Source organism: Eschrichtius robustus, chromosome 18, assembly GCF_028021215.1.
Source record: "Eschrichtius robustus isolate mEscRob2 chromosome 18, mEscRob2.pri, whole genome shotgun sequence".
In the NCBI taxonomy this organism is placed as follows: Eukaryota; Metazoa; Chordata; class Mammalia; order Artiodactyla; family Eschrichtiidae; genus Eschrichtius; species Eschrichtius robustus.
The window spans coordinates 48,413,125-48,434,620 of NC_090841.1; the positions used below are offsets into that span (position 1 = coordinate 48,413,125).

General features: G+C 36.7%; 1 protein-coding gene across 4 annotated transcripts in view; it reads left to right on the forward strand.

Annotated features, from left to right (window-relative positions):
- PIBF1 (progesterone immunomodulatory binding factor 1) overlaps nt 1-21,496 on the forward strand; it is a 209,289-nt gene that overhangs the window by 57,154 nt on the left and 130,639 nt on the right. For 3 of the 4 annotated variants that reach the window (XM_068526551.1, XM_068526553.1, XM_068526552.1), the window contains exon 10: nt 18,844-18,942. The exons of the other annotated variant lie outside the window; for it this stretch is intronic. In XM_068526551.1, coding sequence (XP_068382652.1) covers nt 18,844-18,942 — 99 coding nt within the window. The remainder of the gene's footprint in view (nt 1-18,843; nt 18,943-21,496) is intronic. 4 annotated transcript variants of the gene reach the window in all.

Sequence of the window (21,496 nt, forward strand, 5' to 3'; positions counted from 1 at the left end):
TCAGTCATACCAGTAGTTTGTGAAGTTAAGGGGTTGCGAGGGAAGAGGAAGAGAAGAGATAAAGACCTAAGAAAAGGCAGAGATAAGCAAAGAAAGAACTTGGGTATTTGGGTACATCCAAAATACTATAGTTGGGATTATAATGTGTATGTATGCTTTGGCTCAGTCTATGAGTTAGGTTTCTTGTCTTTTTCTGTACTTTATAGTTTCTTTAAAATGATATTTTGGAGCTGTGGGAAATAATGAGTGAAACTAACTGTGGTGGTGAGATTTATTATATAAAAAACTTCTTGCATAGTAGGACCGTCTTGCACATTTGGAAGGAAAGCATTATTTGCTGAACAGGGAGTATATTATGAAAGAGATTTGGAATGAGACTAAACTTAAATCTTGTCTCTACCACTTATTAGCTGAGTGAATATGTCACTTAGTATCGCTGAAGTTTAATTTTCTCTTTTATAAAATGAGCTAATAATACTCTTTCACAGGGTGATCTGTAAGGTCTAAATGAGGTAATATGTGTAAAAAGTACATTATAAATTATAAAGCTGTATGTAATGGTAGTTACTTAGATACCTTTTGCTTATGAGAAATACTTTAAAAAATTATTTTATCCATTGTGTTGACAATTTAAGTAAAATGAGCATTATATAAAAGAAAACTGGTAACATTATGGAATTGTTTATCTTCACTGAAAGGCACTATTACAAAATATATAATTATTCTTAAGTATTGATCTCCGTGGCATTTAACCACTTTTTTGAGACAATATAGACAGAGAGTCTGCATGCCGTTTGTTTCAGTCCAAATTTCTGCATAAGATGGCTAACTTATTTGTTCCTGATTAATACTGTGAGATAATGAAATAAGAGGAGATAAATTCAGCTGATTGTTTTCCCAGAAAGTAAAACTACCTTTACCTAAGAAAGGCTCATTATTATAAATAGTCTCATTATTATAAACACAGAAACAGCTAGCCTCATAGTAATGCTGTAAAAAGGGTAAGGATGAGTTTGTTAGAGATATTCATTATACTCTTTATACTGCACAGAATATGGAAATTCAAATTGCTCTACGGTTATTTGAAAGGGAGAAGGCAGTAGGGAAAAGGCATCAAAAATATGCTTTTAAATGTAACAATTAGTATTGCTTTAGTGATTTTATTTTCCCACTGTATCAAGAAAAACCATCTTGACCACAATTTATCATCCTCCAAAAGTACTCAAGAAGAAACTTAATGACGTAAACTTAAAATATGCATAGAATCTCAGAGTGTTATTAAACACTTTTGAGTCTTGAATCTCAGTTTATTTACAAAGGTTAGTTGAGTATACCTACTGCATTACAATAGGTGAATTGGAACTAGTGTACAGAGGTTCCATTCATGATTTAAGAAATATATGTCCTCATTAGTGCTTAAACAAACTTCTTTCATTCATATCCTACCAGATATCTGTATAATTTTTAAAGTTCTTTCATGAAAAAACTTAAGAATATTCTACTTTGTCTTTTCAGTTAGACTATTCTGAAAGTATATGGCTTTACAGATAGTTCTTTCAGTATCTTAACTTCTCAAATAATTGTAAATGAAATTTTATTGTTAGCTGTCTTTTATTGTCAACTATATTCTTTATGCCTATAGGTGATTACACATGCGTTCACTGCTTAATTAATAATATTTAAGAATTTCAAGGTGTATAGGATGTTCCAGGTATGAAGCAAGGAGAGTTCGGGTTTTGCAAAAACTTAGATTTTCCATCATTGTATCATTCATAGGGTGGTGAGGGAGGCTGGTAAAGGGTAGGGTCAGATTTTAAAATGTCCTGTTGTCAGGTTATTTGGGGAAGTTTTTCCGTAAAAGGGTGGCATGATATATTCATTTTTTGTAAACGTGGTTGCAATGTGAGGTGGATTATGGTTGAAAAGGACGTGGGGGCAGAAAGATTGGTTGGGAGACAGTTGCAAAGTTTAAGTGAAGATGAGAAATGGAATAAGAGCTGAATTTAAAGATTATTTAGGTAGTAGAATTGACAAGACCTGGTTATTGACAGGAAGTGGACAAGAATAACTCCAGCTCTTCTGCTTTCCTGGTCTCAGAGAGATGGATTGTTAGGCACGGCCATTAACTCAAGGTTATAGACAAGATTGAGAAAGGAAGATAACACTTAATTCCTGATGTTTTACAGATATGGCAGCTCTGATCAAGCTCCAAAGTACTTCTCTGAGATCACATGGTTTATTTGTTTGTCTATTATTCATTAAGAAAATTTTAATTTTTTTTTTTAAGCCAGGTATTATCACTGCCTTAGCTTGAGTCCTCATAATCTCTTATTTATTTATTTATTTATTTATTTATTTATTTATTTATTTATTTATTTATTTATTTATTTATTTTGGCTGTGTTGTGTCTTCGTTTCTGTGTGAGGGCTTCCTCTAGCTGAGGCAAGCAGGGGCCACTCTTCATCGCGGTGCGTGGGCCTCTCACTATCGCGGCCTCTCTTGTTGCGGAGCACAGGCTCCAGACGTGCAGGCTCAGCAGTTGTGGCTCACGGGTCCAGTTGCTCCGCGGCATGTGGGATCTTCCCAGACCAGGGCTCGAACCCGTGTCCCCTGCATTAGCAGGCAGACTCTCAACCACTGCGCCACCAGGGAAGCCCAGAAAATTTTAATTTTATTATTGCTTATTTTATTATTATTTATGAGGTAACATTGATTTATAACATTATATAAGTTTCATGTGTACAGCACTGTATTTCTACTTCTGTATACCCTACAACATGCTCACCACCAAAATTTAATTTTTCATCTGTAATCATACAGTTAATCACCTTTACCCATTTTGCCTTCCCCTTCCCCTTCCCACCACCACTCTGTTCTCTGTATCTGCGTGTTTGTTTGGTTTGGTTTGGTTTGTTCATTATTTTGTTTTTATTTATTTATCAGTTTTTCATATTCCACATGTGAGTTAGATCTTACGATATTTGTCTTTCTCCATCTAACATATTTCGCTTAGCATAATACCCTCAAGGTCCATCCATGTTGTCACACACGGCAAGATTTCATCTTTCTTTATTGCTGAGTAGTATTCCATTGTTTGTGTGTGTGTGTGTGTGTGTGTGTGTGTGTGTGATATATATATGCCACACCTTCTTTATCCATTCATCTGTTGATAGACTTAGATTGTTTCCATATCTTGGCTATTGTAAATAATGCCACAGTGAACATGGGGGTGCGGATATCTTTTCAGATTAGTGTTTTCTTGTTCTTGGACTATATACCCAAAAGTGGGGTAGCTGGATCACATGGTAGTTCTATTTTTAATTTTTTGAGGAATCTCCATACTGTCTTATAGTGGCTGCACCAATTTACATTCCCACCAGCAGTGTATAAGGGTTCCCTTTTCTCTAGATCCTCTTCAACACATGTTATTTCTTGCCTTTTTGTTAATAGCCGTTCTGTCAGGTAAAGGTGATAGCTCATTGTGGTTTTGGTTTGCATTTCCCTGTTAACTGGTGATTTTTTTTTTTTACTTTTTTTTTTGTTTAATTTCTTTATTATTTCTTTATTATTTTTATTTTTGGCTGTGTTGGGTCTTCATTTCTGTGCGAGGGCTTTCTCTAGTTGCAGCAAGTGGGGGCCACTCTTCATCACGATGCGTGGGCCTCTCATTATTGCGGCCTCTCTTGTTGCGGGGCACAGGCTCCAGATGCGCAGGCTCAGTAATTGTGGCTCATGGTCCTAGTTGCTCCACGGCATGTGGGATCTTCCCAGACCAGGGCTCAAACCTGTGTCCCCTGCACTGGTAGGCAGATTCTCAACCACTGTGCCACCAGGGAAGCCCCAACTGGTGATTTTGAACATCTTTTCATGTGCCTGTTGGGCATCTGTATGTCTTCTTTAAAAAATGTCTATTAATTTCCTCTGCCCATTTTTTAATTGGGTCACTTTTGTTGTTGAGTTGTATGAGTTCTTCATGTATTTTGGATATTAACCCCTTATTGCATATATCATTTACAAACATCTTCTCTCATTCAGTAGGGTCATTGTTGTGTTACTGATGGCTTCCTTTGCTGTGCAGAAGCTTCTTAATTTGGTGTAATTCATTTGTTTCTTTTTGCCTTTGTTTCCCTTGCCTGAGAAGACATATCTAGAATAATATTGCTAAAATTGATGTCAAAGAGCATACTGCCTATGTTTTTTTCTAAGAGTTTTATGGTTTCAGGTCTTACGTTCAAGTCTTTAACGCATTTTGAGTAAATTTTGTGTATGGTGTGAGATAGTGGTCTAGTTTCATTTTTTTGCATGTGGCTGTCCAGTTTTCCCAACACGATGTATTGGAGAGACTATCCTATCTCCACTGTATGTTCTTTGCTCCTTTGTCATAAATTAATTTTCCATATGTGTGGGTTTATTTCTGGGCTCTCTATTCTGTTCCATTGATCTATGTATCTCTTTCTCTGCCAGTACCATGCTGTTTTGATTACTGTTGCTTTGTACTATAGTTTGAAGCCAGAGAGTGTGATGCCTGCAGCTTTGTTCCTTTTTCTCACAAATGCTTTGGCTATTCATGGCGTTTTGTGGTTCCATATAAATTTCAGAAAGTTTTGTTCTATTTCTGTGAAAAATATCTTGGGATTTTGATAGGGATTACATTGAACCTGTAGATTGCTTTAGGTAATAAGGATATTTTGACAATGTTAATTCTTTCAATCCATGAGCACGGAACATTTCTCCATTTATTTGTGTCTTTTTCAATTTCTTTCAACAAAAAGATCACATAGTTTATAACTAGAAATTTTTCTCTACTGTGCCCCAGATATAACTTCCCTCAGTTCTCAGGTAAGGCCCTGAGGCAAGAAGGGACCTTAAGGTGATGAAGCTTCTCCAGCTGTTTTCTCTGTTTTCCCCAGGGTACTCTTACAAATATTATAATTTTCTTTATATACAATAAAAAATCTTGGGAAACATTGCCCTAATTATCATTCTCTAAGTGAATACCTTCATATTTTTAATTTAGATTTTCATATTTAAAAAATTTTGTATTGAAGTATAGTTGATTCACAATATTATATTAGTTTCAGGTGTGTAGCATAGTGATTCAGTATTTTTATGGATTATACTCCATTTAAAGTTATTACAAAATCATGGCTATAATTCCCTGTGCTGTACAATATGTCCTTATTGCTTACTTATTTTACACATAGTTGTTTGTGTCTTTTAATCCCATACCCCTATCTCACCCCTCCCCTGGATTTTCATATTTAGATAACATACTAACAATAGCTACTATTTATTGAGTATACATAAATAGATGTATCATATACGTTATAGAGAGAATTAAATGGGACAGTTTATGAGGTTGTAGGTATTAGTATCCCCATTTTACAAATGTGGAAGCTGAGACACTGAGAGGTTGTGATTTGTCTATGATCATAGACTTTTTAACTGGTGAAACTAGGTAGCTCTGACTCTGCAGTGTAATGCAGACTCCCGTCTTACTGGGCAAGGCTATGAAAATTGGCAAAAGATTTCTTATTGAGACTCTAATTTTGGACTTCCCTGGTGGCGCAGTGGTTAGAATCCACCTGCCAATGCAGGGGACGCGGGTTCGAGCCCTGGTCCGGGAAGATCCCACGTGCTGCGGAGCAACTAAGCCCGTGCACCACAACTACTGAAGCCCACATGCCTAGAGCCCGTGCTCCACAACAAGAGAAGCCACCGCAATGAGAAGCCCGCGCACCGCAACAAAGAGTAGCCCCCGCGCACCGCAACAAAGAGTAGCCCCCGCTCACCGCAACTAGAGAAAACCCGCATGCAGCAACGAAGACCCAACACAGCCAAAAATAAATGAATAAAATAAATAAATTTATTTAAAAAAAAAAAAAAGAAACTCTAATTTTAGTGGTAATGTTTTTAGAAAAGAAACTCGGTCTTTTAAGAGAGCTTGCAAATCCTGCTTCACACTTGAGGGCTGAGTGTGGATTATTAGAAATTTATAAAAGCAGTAAAAGCATTCGTAATTTTGAAAATTAGGGAAGAGACCTTTATTTTTCTATAAAATGGTATAATTTTTTGACAGGGTCTGCCTCTCAGACACTACTCTCCTGAGGCTCAGGCTCTGCACTGATAACTAGAGCCCATCCCCTCTTTGCTGTATAAGGACACACTCCAGAAATTCTCCCCTATGTCTCCTATATTGGCAGTTTTCCCCTCTCTGTCATGTATAAACATATTATTTCTCCTGTTCTTAAAAGCCTCTTTTATCTCCACTTCCCCTCCAGCCACTGCCCCGTTTCTTTGCTCCCCTTTGTGACCAGATTCCTGCAGAGTTTAAACACTCATTCCTTACCCTCATTTTTACAAGTCCACTACCAAACTTTGCCCCCATACCAGTCCAACAAAGCTGTTCTTATCACAGCCCCCAGAGACCATGTTCCCAAAAGTCTAGCGGTCAGGTTCTCTTCTTACCTTACTTGACCACAGCAATATTGAATATAGTTGATCACTCCCTACTCCTGGAAACACACTCTTTAATGGCTTCCAGGATCCCACACTTTCACTGTTCCCCTTCCTCATTGGCTGTACCTCCTCACTGTCTTTACTGATCTTTCCCGTCTCCTTGACATCTTTTACAGCTGCCTCCGTGACACCTCCACTTGGTTATCTAATAAGCGTCTTAAATTTAACATGTCCAGATGCAAACTTCTGTCCCTCCAGCCTTGCTCTGCCTCAGTCTGACCCAGTGCAATTACGAACAACTCTAGTCTTCTTGCTCAGGCCAAAAACCTTGAGGTCGTCTTCAACATCTTTTTCATATTCCATGTGTTATTCATTAGCAGATCCTTTTGATTGTGTCTTCAGAATTTATTGATCTTTTATCATCAATAAATACTACCTTGGTCCAAGTTATCATTATCTCTTGCTCTGATTACTGCAAGAGCCACTTAAGTGGTCCCCCAGCTTCCTTCTGTGTTCCTGTTAAACAGTAGGTCAAATTGGATCACTCCTCTGCTCAGATAAAAAGGCACTCCATCTCACTCTGTCAAAGTTTAAGTGATTAACATGGCCTGTGATGCTACCTGATCTATGCCCAGCATCCCCACCCTCATTTTACTACTCTGTTCTACTCACTCGTTTAATCACACTGCCTCCTGTTGCTGTAACAGTTAGGTATGTTTCCCACCTCAGGTCCTTTGTATTTACAGTTCCCACAGCTTAACCACCACTTCTGGATACCCTGGAGCCCTGTCTCCTCTCTTTCTCCACATCTTCAGATGTCACCTGCTCTCTCCTATCTTTCTTGACCACCCTGTTTAAAATTGTGAAGGCACCCCACTCCTCCCACGCCTACTAGCCCACACCCGTTAGCCCGTTCTCCACTCCATTTTTCTCCAGAGCACTTAGGACCTACTGACATGCATTTGGTTTCTTTCTACGAGAATGCAATCTCCACGTGAGTAGGGATTTTCCTCTGTTGTTCAGGGTTGGATTCCCAGGTACCAATGTCTGGTCTGTTGTAAGTGCTCAATAAATATTTGTTGAATGGAAGAATGAATTGCTCCTACTTTTGAGAAATCAGACTATTGGTTTAGATGAAATGAAAAGCTGCACAAAATTTATAATGAGAGGGATTTGATCAGAACCCAGCATGGTGACTGACATTTGTAGTCCCTCAATTAACCATCCACCAGAGTCACCTAGTTTCATTTTAATATATTACATTTTATTCCATCAGCTACTTCTTAAACCTCAACACATTAATGGATTGCAAAGTGTTTTCCATTTCGGTGCTTACATTTTTTTTTATAATTTTAAAAAATCATTTATCTACTTTTGGCTGAAGTTTTCACATCTATAAAATGAAAAAAAAAAAAATCTGCTTGAGCACCAACCAAAGTAAAAGGATAGGAAAATGTAGCTTGTTCATTTAACAGTAATCTCAAAAAGTTTCCACTCTTAAAATGCATAACTTCCCCCAAGAAACTGTTACATAAACTTTCTACTTTGTTCTTTTTTTCAAGTCCTATTCATTCACTTTTCAACTATGTTAAATAAAGAAAAAATTATCAGTCATTGATTATATAATAACAGATAATCCACTTGGAATTCTTTTATTTCATGCATTCTTTTTTTTTTTAACGTCTTAATTGGAGTATAATTGCTTTACAATGGTTTGTTAGTTTCTGCTTTATAACAAAATGAATCAGTTATACATATACATATGTTCCCATATCTCTTCCCTCTTGCATCTCCCTCCCTCCCACCCTCCCTATCCCATCCCTCTAGGTGGTCACAAAGCACCGAGCTGATCTCCCTGTGCTATGTGGCTGCTTCCCGCTAGCTATCTATTTTACATTTGGTAGTGTTTATATGTCCATGACACTCTCTCACTTTGTCACAGCTTACCCTTCCCCCTCCCCATATCCTCAAGTCCATTCTCTAGTAGGTCTGTGTCTTTATTCCCGTCTTGCCCTTAGGTTCTTCATAACCTTTTTTTTTTTCTTCTTAGGCTCCATATATATATGTGTTAGCATGCACTATTTGTTTTTCTCTTTCTGACTTACTTCACTCTGTATGACAGACTCTAGGTCCATCCACCTCACTACAAATAACTCAATTTCGTTTCTTTTCATGGCTGAGTAATATTCCATTGTATATATGTGCCACATCTTCTTTATTCATTCATCTGTTGATGGACACTTAGGTTGCTTCCATGTCCTGGCTATTGTAAATAGAGCTGCAGTGAACATTGTGGTACATGACTCTTTTTGAATTATGGTTTTCTCAGGGTATATGCCCAGTAGTGGGATTGCTGGGTCGTATGGTAGTTCTATTTTTCGTTTTTTGAGGAACCTCCATACTGTTCTCCATAGTGGCTGTATCAATTTACATTCCCACCAACAGTGCAAGAGGGTTCCCTTTTCTCCACACCCTCTCCAGCATTTATTGTTTGTAGATTTTTTGATGATGGCCATTCTGACCGGTGTGAGATGATATCTCATTGTAGTTTTGATTTGCATTTCTCTAATGATTAATGATGTTGAGCATTCTTTCATGTGTTTGTTGGCAATCTGTATATCTTCTTTTGAGAAATGTCTATTTAGATCTTCTGCCCATTTTTGGATTGGGTTGTTTGTTTTTTTGATATTGAGTGGCATGAGCTGCTTGTAAATTTTGGAGATTAATCCTCTGTCAGTTGCTTCATTTGCAAATATTTTCTCCCATTCTGAGGGTTGTCTTTTCATCTTGTTTATGGTTTCCTTTGCTGTGCAAAAACTTTTAAGTTTCATTAGGTCCCATTTTTTATTTTTGTTTTTATTTCCATTTCTCTAGGAGCTGGGTCAAAAAGGATCTTGCTGTGGTTTATGTCATAGAGTGTTCTTCCTATGTTTTCCTCTAAGAGTTTTATAGTGTCTGGCCTTACATTTAGGTCTTTAATTCATTTTGAGTTTATTTTTGTGTATGGTGTTAGGGAGTGTTCCTAATTTCATACTTTTACATGTACCTGTCCAGTTTTCCCAGCACCACTTATTGAAGAGGCTGTCTTGTCTCCACTGTATATTCTTGCCTCCTTTATCAAAGATAAGGTGACCATATGTGCATGGGTTTATCTCTGGGCTTTCTCTGCTGTTCCATTGATCTATATTTCTGTTTTTGTGCCAGTACTATACTGTCTTGATTACTGTAGCTTTGTAGTATAGTCTGAAGTCAGGGAGCCTGATTCCTCCAGCTCCGTTTTCTCTCTCTAGATTGCTTTGGCTATTCGGGGTCTTTAGCGTTTCCATACAAATTCTGAAATTTTTTGTTCTAGTTCTGTGAAAAATGCCATTGGTAGTTTGATAGGGATTGCATTGAATCTGTAGATTGCTTTGGGTAGTAGAGTCATTTTCACAATGTTGATTCTTCCAATCCAAGAACATGGTATATCTCTCCATCTATTTGTATCATCTTTAATTTCTTTCATCAGTGTCTTATAATTTTCTGCATACAGGTCTTTTGTCTCCTTAGGTAGGTTTATTCCTAGATATTTTATTCTTTTTGTTGCAGTGGTGAATGGGATTGTTTCCTTAATTTCTCTTTCTGATCTTTCATTGTTAGTGTATAGGAATGCTAGAGATTTCTGTGCATTAATTTTGTATCCTGCAACTTTACCAAATTCATTGATTAGCTCTAGTAGTTTTCTGGTGGCATCTTTAGGATTCTCTATGTATAGTATCATGTCATCTGCAGTGACAGTTTTACTTCTTCTTTTCCATTTTCGATTCCTTTTATTTCTTTTTCTTCTCTGATTGCCATGGCTAGGACCTCCAAAACTATGTTGAATAATAGTGGTGAGAGTGGACATCCTTGTCTTGTTTCTGATCTTAGAGGAAATGGTTTCAGTTCTTCACCATTGAGAATGATGTTTGCTGTGGGTTTGTCGTATATGGCCTTTATTATGTTGAGGTAGGTTCCCTCTATGCCCACTTTCTGGAGGGTTTTTATCATAAATGGTGTTGAATTTTGTCAAAAGCCTTTTCTGCATCTATTGAGATGATCATATGGTTTTTCTTCTTCAATTTGTTAATATGGTGTATCACATTGATTGATTTGCATATATTGAAGAATCCTTGCATCCCTGGGATAAATCCTGCTTGATCGTGGTGTATGATCCTTTTAATGTGTTGCTGGATTCTGTTTGCTAGTATTTTGTTGAGGGTTTTTGCATCTGTATTCATCAGTGATATTGGTCTGTAATTTTCTTTTTTTGTAGTATCTTTGTCTGGTTTTGGTATCAGGGTGATGGTGGTCTCATAGAATGAGTTTGGGACTGTTCCTTCCTCTGCAGTTTTTTGGAAGAGTTTGAGAAAGATGGGTGTTAGCTCTTCTCTAAATGTTTGATAGAATTTGCCTGTGAAGCCATCTGGTCCTGGGCTTTTGTCATGCCATCTTAAAATCAAATGCAAATGGGCAGTTTTATGTTTTGTCCAGGAAGAAGAATCTGAAGGTAGAAGAGATTAATTCAGATGCTTTTCCTATAAATAAGCTTGTCATATAAACAGCCTGTTTCAGTCCCTTTTTGTTCCAACTGGAAACAATATGTTCACTTTTATTGACCAAAAATATTTTTACATGGAGGCAGAAGGAGGAGAATGGGTTGCTTAGTTGTGCTTGCTAAGCTCTGCTGACAACCCTGTTTCTTTCACTGTTTATCCTTGGTAAATTTCAAGTTCTGAGGCATTTGTGATGTTTATTCAGGCTAACACATGCTCTTGGCATTGCCAAATTCTGATTTGTTCCTGTTAGAATTTTAAGGGTTCCTGAAGTTTTTCTCATTCTTCTCACATTTTCCTTACCACTTTTCAAGGATGTATTTTGATTTGACCTATTGGTACTATGAAATTGGTCTTCTAGTAGTAAGAAAATATATTCCTTCCTGTACAGAAGTCTGTTGATATTGTATGTTTTGTACTGGGGTTTTCAGTAAAATCCTTTTATTGGAGAAATAGTCAAGAACTTAACTGTTTAAGTTTCTTGTTTGAATGTGATAATTTAAGTGATATCTCCCAGTTGTTTTTCCACAAAAGTGCTGGTTTATGCCTATTTCTGTAGCATAATTATTAATAGCACCCCTTGCACTCTAAGAAGTGCCTAAGTTAAAAAATACATTATTTGGACACTAGTGATAATACTGGGAAACTCACTTTTCTTTTGCATTTTACATAGGATTGATAAGGTTTCTTTTCCTTTTTCTGCCATCTTTCCTCTCAATCCACCTCCCACACACAAATATAGGATGAATGGGGAGAGATAAATACGTGTTATCGAGATGGAGTTAGTAAGAAACAACATGAAAGTATTATGAAAAACATCTTGGGAATCAAATGTTAGCTTTCTAAAAAGCATTTCTAGGGATGAGATATTTGAATTTTTATATTTTAAAACATTTGTTGTAATGTTGGCCAACTCCCAGCATCTTTCTCTGTTATGATTACGTTTGATTATATACTCAGTTTGGACTTCTATTTTTTTATTTTTTATTTTTTTTAACATCTTTATTGGAGCATAATTGCTTTATAATGGTGTGTTAGTTTCTGCTTTATAACAAAGTGAATCAGTTATATATATACATATGTTCCCATATCTCCTCCCTCTTACATCTCCCTCCCTCCCACCCTCCCTATCCCACCCCTCTAGGTGGTCACAAAGCACCGAGCTGATCTCCCTGTGCTATGCGGCTGCTTCCCACTAGGTATCTATTTTACGTTTGGTAGTGTATATATGTCCATGCCACTCTCTCACTTTGTCACAGCTTACCCTTCCCCCTCCCCATATCCTCAAGTCCATTCTCTAGTAGGTCTGTGTCTTTATTCCCATCTTGCCCCTAGGTTCTTCATGACCTTTTTTTTTTTTTTTTTTTTTTTGGATTCCATATATATGTGTTAGCATACAGTATTTGTTTTTCTCTTTCTGACTTACTTCACTCTGTATGACAGACTCTAGGTCCATCCACCTCACTACAAATAACTCAATTTCGTTTCTTTTCATGGCTGAGTAATATTCCATTGTATATATGTGCCACATCTTCTTTATCCATTCATCTGTCGATGGACAGATAGGTTGCTTCCATGTCCTGGCTATTGTAAATAGAGCTGCAATGAACATTTTGGTACATGACTCTTTTTGAATTATGGTTTTCTCAGGGTATATGCCCAGTAGTGGGATTGCTGGGTCGTAGGGTAGTTCTATTTTTCGTTTTTTAAGGAACCTCCATACTGTTCTCCATAGTGGCTGTATCAATTTACATTCCCACCAACAGTGCAAGAGGGTTCCCTTTTCTCCACAGCCTCTCCAGCATTTATTGTTTGTAGATTTTTTGATGATGGCCAAGTTTGGACTTTAAAAACTTTAGCTCCATTAGCTTGTTCATGCTGTCAATTTTTCAAGTTTGTCTTTTGGAGAACATTTGAATTCCTGCTATTTGTTCTGTAATTGTATTTCTGTTACATTTTCTAATGCATTTAACATTTTTAAATGGATAGTTTATTAGTTATATGGCAGTTCTGGTTTTATCTGTGACAGGAATCAATCCATCTGGTGTTTTATCAAACCAGTGTGAGTTTGAAAGAGCATGGGCCGTAAAAACAAGTGTATAATATATTCACAATTCTTCCAAGAATTGTTTTTGATTTAACATCTATTGTGTTAGGAGGTAATCATGTAATATAAATCTCATAATGACAGAATTTCCCAAAGAGAAGATTTCTGTGAAACAAGGGGACTCTTCAGAGAGGCAACCTATTATGATGGAGAGCATAGACTCTAGCACCATATGGTTTTGGTTCAAATTTGGGCTCCATAGCTTACTTGCCACGTGACTGTTGTAGGCAAATACTTAACTTCTCTGTGTTTCAGTCTTCTTCATAAAATGGAGATAGTGATACAGCCTACACTTTGTGGGGTTGTCATGAAGATTAAATGAGTTATTATATGGTCACTGCCTAGCAAAGTTCCTAGCACAGGGTGAGCACTCTGTGTTTGCTATTACTCTTATCGTCAGTGGAAGAATCGCTCAGTTTCTATTTCTCAAACTTAATTTGAAACATTAAAAGTCAATTCATAATATTAAAGGAAGTATTTCTAATCTTTATGTTAAAAGGAATTGTGCTGCTTCTTCTTGAAGTATGCAGGTTGTGGCAGGATGTGGAAGGCGTGGTACCTGATAAGAACGGTTTACAGGGAATCCCCCGGTGGCGCAGTGGCTAAGAATCCACCTGCTAGCTCAGGGGACACGGGTTCGAGCCCTGGTCCAGGAAGATCCCACATGCTGCGGAGCAGCTAAGCCCGTGCGCCACAACTACTGAGCCTGAGCTCTAGAGCCCGTGAGCCACAACTACTGAAGCCCGTGCTCCTCAACAAGAGAAACCACTGCAATGAGAAGCCCGCGCACCTCAACGAAGACCCAACGCAGCCAAAAATAAACAAACAAATAAATACATTTATTAAAAAAAAAAAAAAGAACAGTTTACACAGAAATCTTACCAGCAAACACCTATGAGAGGATCTACTGGTAGAAACTTCAGCTTCTAGCACTTTCTCCCATTCATTTCAGTTTTTCTCTTTTTGAATTACCTTTATTTATTGGTCCTTCAAGGCCCAACTTACATGTCTTCCCGTCATTCACTCATCTGTTCCTCCAGTTAAAAATAATCAACTCGTCTTCTTTGTGGCCATAGAATTTTGTTCATGCCTAACTATAGCACTAATTATAGTTAACCGGATGGTATAGATTGTAGCATGGTGAATGCACTGGTATCTTCTAATGACACCTCCTTTCATAAGCCCTAGTGTTTGTTTATTCTGGGTTTTATTTCTTTCTCTGTTTCTTCCTTTCTTTCTTCCCTCCCTCCCTCCCTCCTTTCTTTCTTTCTTTTTCTTCTTTCTTCCTTTCTTTCCTCCTTTCCCCCTTCCTTCCATCCTTCCTTCCTTTCTTTTCTTTCTTTTCTTTCTTTCTCTTCTGGTTTTGAAATATAATTGACACACAGCACTGTATAGTTTCAGGTGTATAGCATAATCATTTGATTTACATACATCATGAAGTGATGACCACAAGAAGTTTAGTGACCATCCATCATCTCACAGAGGTACAAAATTAGAGAAATAGAAAAAAAATTTTTTGCCTCATGATGAGAACTTTTAAGATTTACTCTCTTAACACCTTTCATATGTAACGTACAACAGTGTTCATTGTTTTGATCATGTTGTACGTGACATCCCTAGTACTTATTTACCTTATAACTGGAAGTGTGTACCTTTTGACCCCCTTCATCCAATTCCCCCTCCCCCCATCCCCACCTCTGGTAACCACAAATCTGATCTTTTTTTCTGAGTTTGTTTGTTTGTTTGTTTCTGAGGTATAATGACCTACGATACTATGTTAGTTCCTGTTCCACAGCATAGTGATTCCATAGTTCTATACATTTCAAAATGATCACCATGGTAAGTCTAATTACCATATTTGCTTTTATTTCTGTTGCCCATTTTTTCAGTAAAGAAAATATATATAGCTAGGGACTGAAGCTTTTCCATCTGCCAGCTAAGCATTCATGATTAATTAGTACTGTAAATGTATCTACTTGGAATTTTGCAACTGAAATAACTTACAGAATAATAAGGCTATAGTATTTGAGAAATGAAAGTTGTGACCAATTTTGGATGGTTTACTGACTAAAATGTATAGATCCTCTAGGGATGAAAAATATATAAATGTTTAATATACTTTGAGAATTTCATTCTATCTATAAAATTAAAAATTTCATGTTTCAGTTAATTTGATAATAGTAGAATATTTCTGAAGGTCTTTGCAGTCAGGATGATACCAGAAAATAATGACTTGCTATTTTGTCATATCTACTTTAAAATGTACCTGCACTTAGATAATAGTGTACAAAAGTTATTTTCTTTTTAATAAGAGTTATCTGTACTCCAGTTTTTTTTAATTATTTTATTTCTGGCTCATAAGCTATTTTACTGATGAATCTCTATCAGCTGACATATTCTAAGTTTTAAAATTGTTGTTTTGTTTTTTTTTTTTAAACATCTTTATTGAAGTATAATTACCTTACAATGGTGTGTTAGCTTCTGCTTTATAACAAAGTGAATCAGTTATACATATACAATATGTTCCCATTTCTCTTCCCTCTTGCATCTCCCTCCCTCCCACCCTCCCCATCCCACCCCTCTAGGTGGTCACAAAGCACCGAGCTGATCTCCCTGTGCTATGCGGCTGCTTCACACTAGTTATCTATTTTACATTTGGTAGTGTATATATGTCCATGACACTCTCTTACCCTGTCACATCTCACCCCACCCCCTCCCCATATCCTCAAGTCCATTCTCTAGTAGGTCTGTGTCTTTATTCCCATCTTGCCACTAGGTTCTTCATGGCCTTTTTTTTTTTTTTTTCCTTAGATTCCGTATATATGTGTTAGCATACTGTATTTGTTTTTCTCTTTCTGACTTACTTCACTCTGTATGACAGACTCTAACTCCATCCACCTCATTACAAATACCTCCATTTCATTTCTTTTTATGGCTGAGTAATATTCCATTGTATATATATGCCACATCTTCTTTATCCATTCATCTGTCGATGGACATTTAGGTTGCTTCCATGTCCTGGCTATTGTAAATAGAGCTGCAATGAACATTTTGGTACAGGACTCTTTTTGACCTATGGTTTTCTCAGGGTATATGCCCAGTATTGGGATTGCTGGGTCGTATGGTAGTTCTATTTGTAGTTTTTTCAGGAACCTCCATACTGTTCTCCATAGTGGCTGTATCAATTTACATTCCCACCAACAGTGCAAGAGTGTTCCCTTTCCTCCACACCCTCTCCAGCATTTATTGTTTCTAGATTTTTTGATGATGGCCATTCTGACCGGTGTGAGATGATATCTCATTGTAGTTTTGATTTGCATTTCTCTAATGATTAATGATGTTGAGCATTCTTTCATGTGTCTGTAGGCCATCTGTATATCTTCTTTGGAGAAATGTCTATTTAGGTCTTCTGCCCATTTTTGGATTGGGTTGTTGGTTTTTTTGTTATTGAGCTGCATGAGCTGCTTGTAAATCTTGGAGATTAATCCTTTGTCAGTTGCTTCATTTGCAAATATTTTCTCCCATTCTGATGGTTGTCTTTTGGTCTTGTTTATGGTTTCCTTTGCTGTGCAAAAGCTTTTAAGTTTCATTAGGTCCCATTTGTTTATTTGTGTTCTTATTTCCATTTCTCTGGGAGCTGGGTCAAAAAGAATCTTGCTGTGATGTATGTCATAGAGTGTTCTGCGTATGTTTTCCTCTAAGAGTTTGATAGTGTCTGCCCTTACACTTAGGTCTTTAATCCATTTTGAGTTTATTTTTGTGCATGGTGTCAGGGAGTGTTCTAATTTCATACTTTTACATGTACCTGTCCAATTTTCCCAGCACCACTTATTGAAGAGGCTGTCTTTTCTCCACTGTATATGCTTGCCTCCTTTATCAAAGATAAGGTGACCATATGTGTGTGGGTTTTAAAATTGTTGTTAGCGTCACCGTACAAAAGATGACTTTGAGCACTGGCACAGCAAGTATGACCACTAAATAGTTCTATCTAATAGTTATTAGATAGATTTACTCAAACCGTGTGGATCTTCATGGCTCCCTACTGACATTCTCCATCAGTAATAAAAACCAAATTCTAATATCCAATCCAGTTCTTTCTGGGAGATGGGTTGATATGATATAAAAAAACACTCACATTGGAGTAAGACATAGCTGGGCTCAAATTATGGCTTTAACACTTAGGCTGTGTGACTTGGGCCTAGGGACTTAAGCCCTCTAAACTTCAGTTTATTCAGCTGTAAAGCAGCTTAGAAAGTATAACATCAAAGATTTGTAGGGATTAAGTGAGCACAATCATTTATGTTATACTCCAAATTTATTTATGTTATAACTCTGTTAGAGAAGAGGATTTTCAAAAAAAATTGACTCTCTGAAAGAAGAGTTACTGTTGGTATTTTTCTTTATTCAAACTTCCACTTTGATTAAACAAAAACAGGGGCTTCCCTGGTGGCGCAGTGGTTGAGAATCTGCCTGCTAATGCAGGGGACACGGGTTCGAGCCCTGGTCTGAGAAGATCCAACATGCCGCGGAGCAACTAGGCCCGTGAGCCACAATTACTGAGCCTGCGCGTCTGGAGCCTGTGCTCCGCAACAAGAGAGGCCGCGATAATGAGAGGCCCGCGCACCGCGATGAAGAGGGGCCCCCACTTGCCGCAACTAGAGAAAGCCCTCACACAGAAACGAAGACCCAACACAGCCATAAATAAATAAATAAATAAATAAATAATTTTTTTTTTTTTTTACAAAAACCAGACAAACAGGATTTGATCTTTGAGGGCCCGTATCTGTCTGTATCGCTCCTAATTACTCACTATTGTTACCTTCCACCTTTTGGACATTCCCCTTAAGTGTCACTCAATGTATCTTTCTGTCAATTTCAGTTCCTGCTGTCATCAGCAGTGTAAATGGATGACTCATAGTCTGACCTCATACTTCCTTGAGCCCTGCATGAATATTGACCTTCACCTCAGCTCTCTCATTTAGCTACTCTAATGTCACCCCCTGCATCTTATGAACTAAAATTCCAGGGCTGAAGACACTACTCTACCTCTGAATCACTGTTCTCCGACAGCAATCTCTAGTTTTCCATCTTGCCTGTACAACCACTTCCACTTAATCTGTTAGGCATCTTATCAGGACTTCAAGTCCTTTGTCCCTTACTCTCTCCTAATCTCAGTCCTTCTGTGTTCCCTTCTCTTTCCTTCCTCTCCATGTGAGACCCAGGGTCTATCAGTTTAGCTGTTCTCCTGCTTGTGTCCCAAACTTCATTTCCATTTGGATTCCTGTGATCTCTATATCCCTCATTATAACATTTTATATTGCATGTATTAACTTCTCAAAACCTCAGCTCTCTTGTGGATAATATGTTGGTAATTATACCTACCTCATTAGATTATGGTAGGAATTAAATGAGTTGATATAAATACAGACTGTTTACCCTACCTTCGACCCTTGTGGAGAAGAATTGTGGAGAAAGGTAGTATGACATTTAGAGATTAGACCATGTTTGTACCTACACTGCTGTGTGCTGCTCGATAAACTCACCAAGCCAGGCACATTTGTATAATATACACTGTGGGACACCAACCCTTCGGGTGTCCCTGAGATTATCAGTTAGTCCAATTCCAAGCAAGCCCATTTATGAGTCTTTAAAAGATGGATACTTGTGTAGTCGGAATAACTGAAGTGTACGTTTACACTTTAGAAACCTCCGAGAAGCAAGGGATAATGCTGTGGCTGAAAAGGACCGAGCAGTGATGGCTGAAAAGAATGCTCTAGAAAAACATGATCAGCTCTTAGACAGGTAAGCTTCCTGAAAATAGAAATGTTAAAATTCTTCGATTTTTGTTCCTGTTACTCTTTCTTTTAGAATATATTTTTTTAATAGAAGTTTAATTTTCATTTCAGTTGAAGTGTAATTTACATGTAATAATTTACATATGTAATAATTGCATATATTGAAACAAGATAGAGAGTTTCCTTATACCCCTTTGGTAAGTCTCAACTACCACCCATCAAGAGGCAAACACTTTGTGATTTTTCTCACCATAGCTTAGTTTTGTTCTTCATGGACTAAAAATAAATGGAATTGTACAGTATGTACCCTTTTGTGTCTAGCTTCTTTCACTCAACATTATATGTTTTCATCCATTTTATGTTGTATCAGAAGTTCATTTCTTACTGTTGCTGGGCATAAATATACCACAGTTTGTTTATTCATTCACTTGTCAATGGACGTTCAGTTTGTTTTCAGTTTGGCGCTATCATGAATAAAGCTGCTATGGACATTTTTATACAAGTCTTTTTGTGGGTATATGTTTCTGTTTCTCTTGGATAAATACCTAGGAGTGGAACTGCTAATCATCGAGTAGATGAATGTTTTACTTTAAAAGAACCTGCCATAGGGAGGGTGGGAGGGAGGGAGATGCAAGAGGGAAGAGATATGGGAACATATGTATATGTATAACTGATTCACTTTGTTTTAAAGCAGAAACTAACACACCATTGTAAAGCAATTATACTTCAATAAAGATGTTAAAAAAAAAAGAACCTGCCAGACAACTCCAAGGTGATTGTACCATTGTATACTCCCCAGTTTATTTTTCAAACACCTATATTTTCTGGTTCCTGTCTGTTGGAGGGAGGGGAAGAGAGAGAATAATTTGTCTTTAATTTATCAATAGAAAATATATTTAATAACCTAGTTAAAAGGAAAATCACTGATGAGTATTAAAGTAAATATCGTTATCTCATCAAACAATGTATTTTAGTGGTTCAACTTCATGCAGAGTAAACAGAGTGGTTACCTTTTTTTTTTAGCTTTTTATTTTGAAATACTTTCAGACAGAAAAGTTGCTAAAATAGTATAGAAAAGTTTTCATGTACCTTTCACATACTGGTAAACTTTGAAAATAAACTTTGAAAATAATCTCAATGGGTCTTTTACTTGTTAAATGAAGATTACAGATTAATTTGTGGTTAAGCAATACACGGAACTAAAAATTCAAGCAAGTTTTCGCATAATTAAACTATTGTTAATCCTCTAGAATGTCAAAATCTTTCAGAATGGTCCAAATTGTTATACTTCTGAATTCACATCAACCTTATAAACTTGACTCATGGAGAAATTCTAATAAATGTAATAATGAAGAAATCTTTTCTCTAATGTGAAAGTATGTCTAATTCTAAAGATCTTAATATAAAATTAAACATTTATAAACCAGCTGCTTTTATTAGCGTGCTGTTGCAACCTATCTTAAAATTATCTTTTATTATGTATAATCCTTCTGTTTCTCAATCTATATCATGTCCACTAAAGATTTACTTAGCTCCTTGTTGTTGTTTTTTTTTGTTTTTTTTGTTTGTTTGTTTGTTTGTTTAATTGTAAATGGAAGAATTAGGATTTATTAATGCCTCACCAAAACAGGAACTTTCCTTACCATAAAATACTCAGTAAGGCAGAGTATACATTTATAAACAAACCATACTTTCTTTTTCTCTTAATGGTGAGGAAACACAATAGAATTTAACAAAATTGCCATGTTTATAGAACCAGAAAATCTGTATGTGAGGACACTGACAAATGCGTAGCATTGTATATCCAACATTATACTATTATACAGAATTGTTTCATTGCCCTAAAAAATCCCTCGTGCTTTACATATTCAGTATTCCTTCCCCTCCCCCTGTACCTCTGGAAACCACTGATTTTTGTCTTTATAGTTTTTACTTTTTCCAGATTGTTGTTGTTTTTGAATGTGATATATTTAGTAATGGCTCTAGAATAATATTTATGGACAAACTAACAAGCTTTAAAAGAAAGCATAAGTAAACCAGAACTTATATTCACACAAAATTTCATAACTTGCTAACTTGGTATGTGCTTGTGAGTTTGGAGAGAGAAGAATAGTAAATGTGTAAATAGTAAATACTAAACCTTAAAATTGGCTGCTTATACTAAGCTCTGTAATGTCCTACACTCTGAATCTAAAATCCTTCTTATCCTACTTGTTCATACACTAGCAACTGGTATTTATCCTGAAAGCCATGTGATACTTTAATATCTACTGAATTACGGAGAATTCAGTCATTTAATGTTTGTAAAGCACGTTAGAACAGTGTCTTGCACATAGTAGTTCTACAGTAATTATTGGTATTATAGAAAAATTTGCTGAGTTAACTCTACTTTAACTAATGGAATTTTTGCTCTTAATTCCTTGAAGTGATAGTAAAACTTTGCTTATTTGGAGGCTAATTTTCATCCAACCTTAAAAAATTAGGATAGTTTTAAAATCAGGACAAAGAAGGAAAAAAAAAAATGTTTCTAGACACACTAGAAATAACCTATGAGCAGCAAA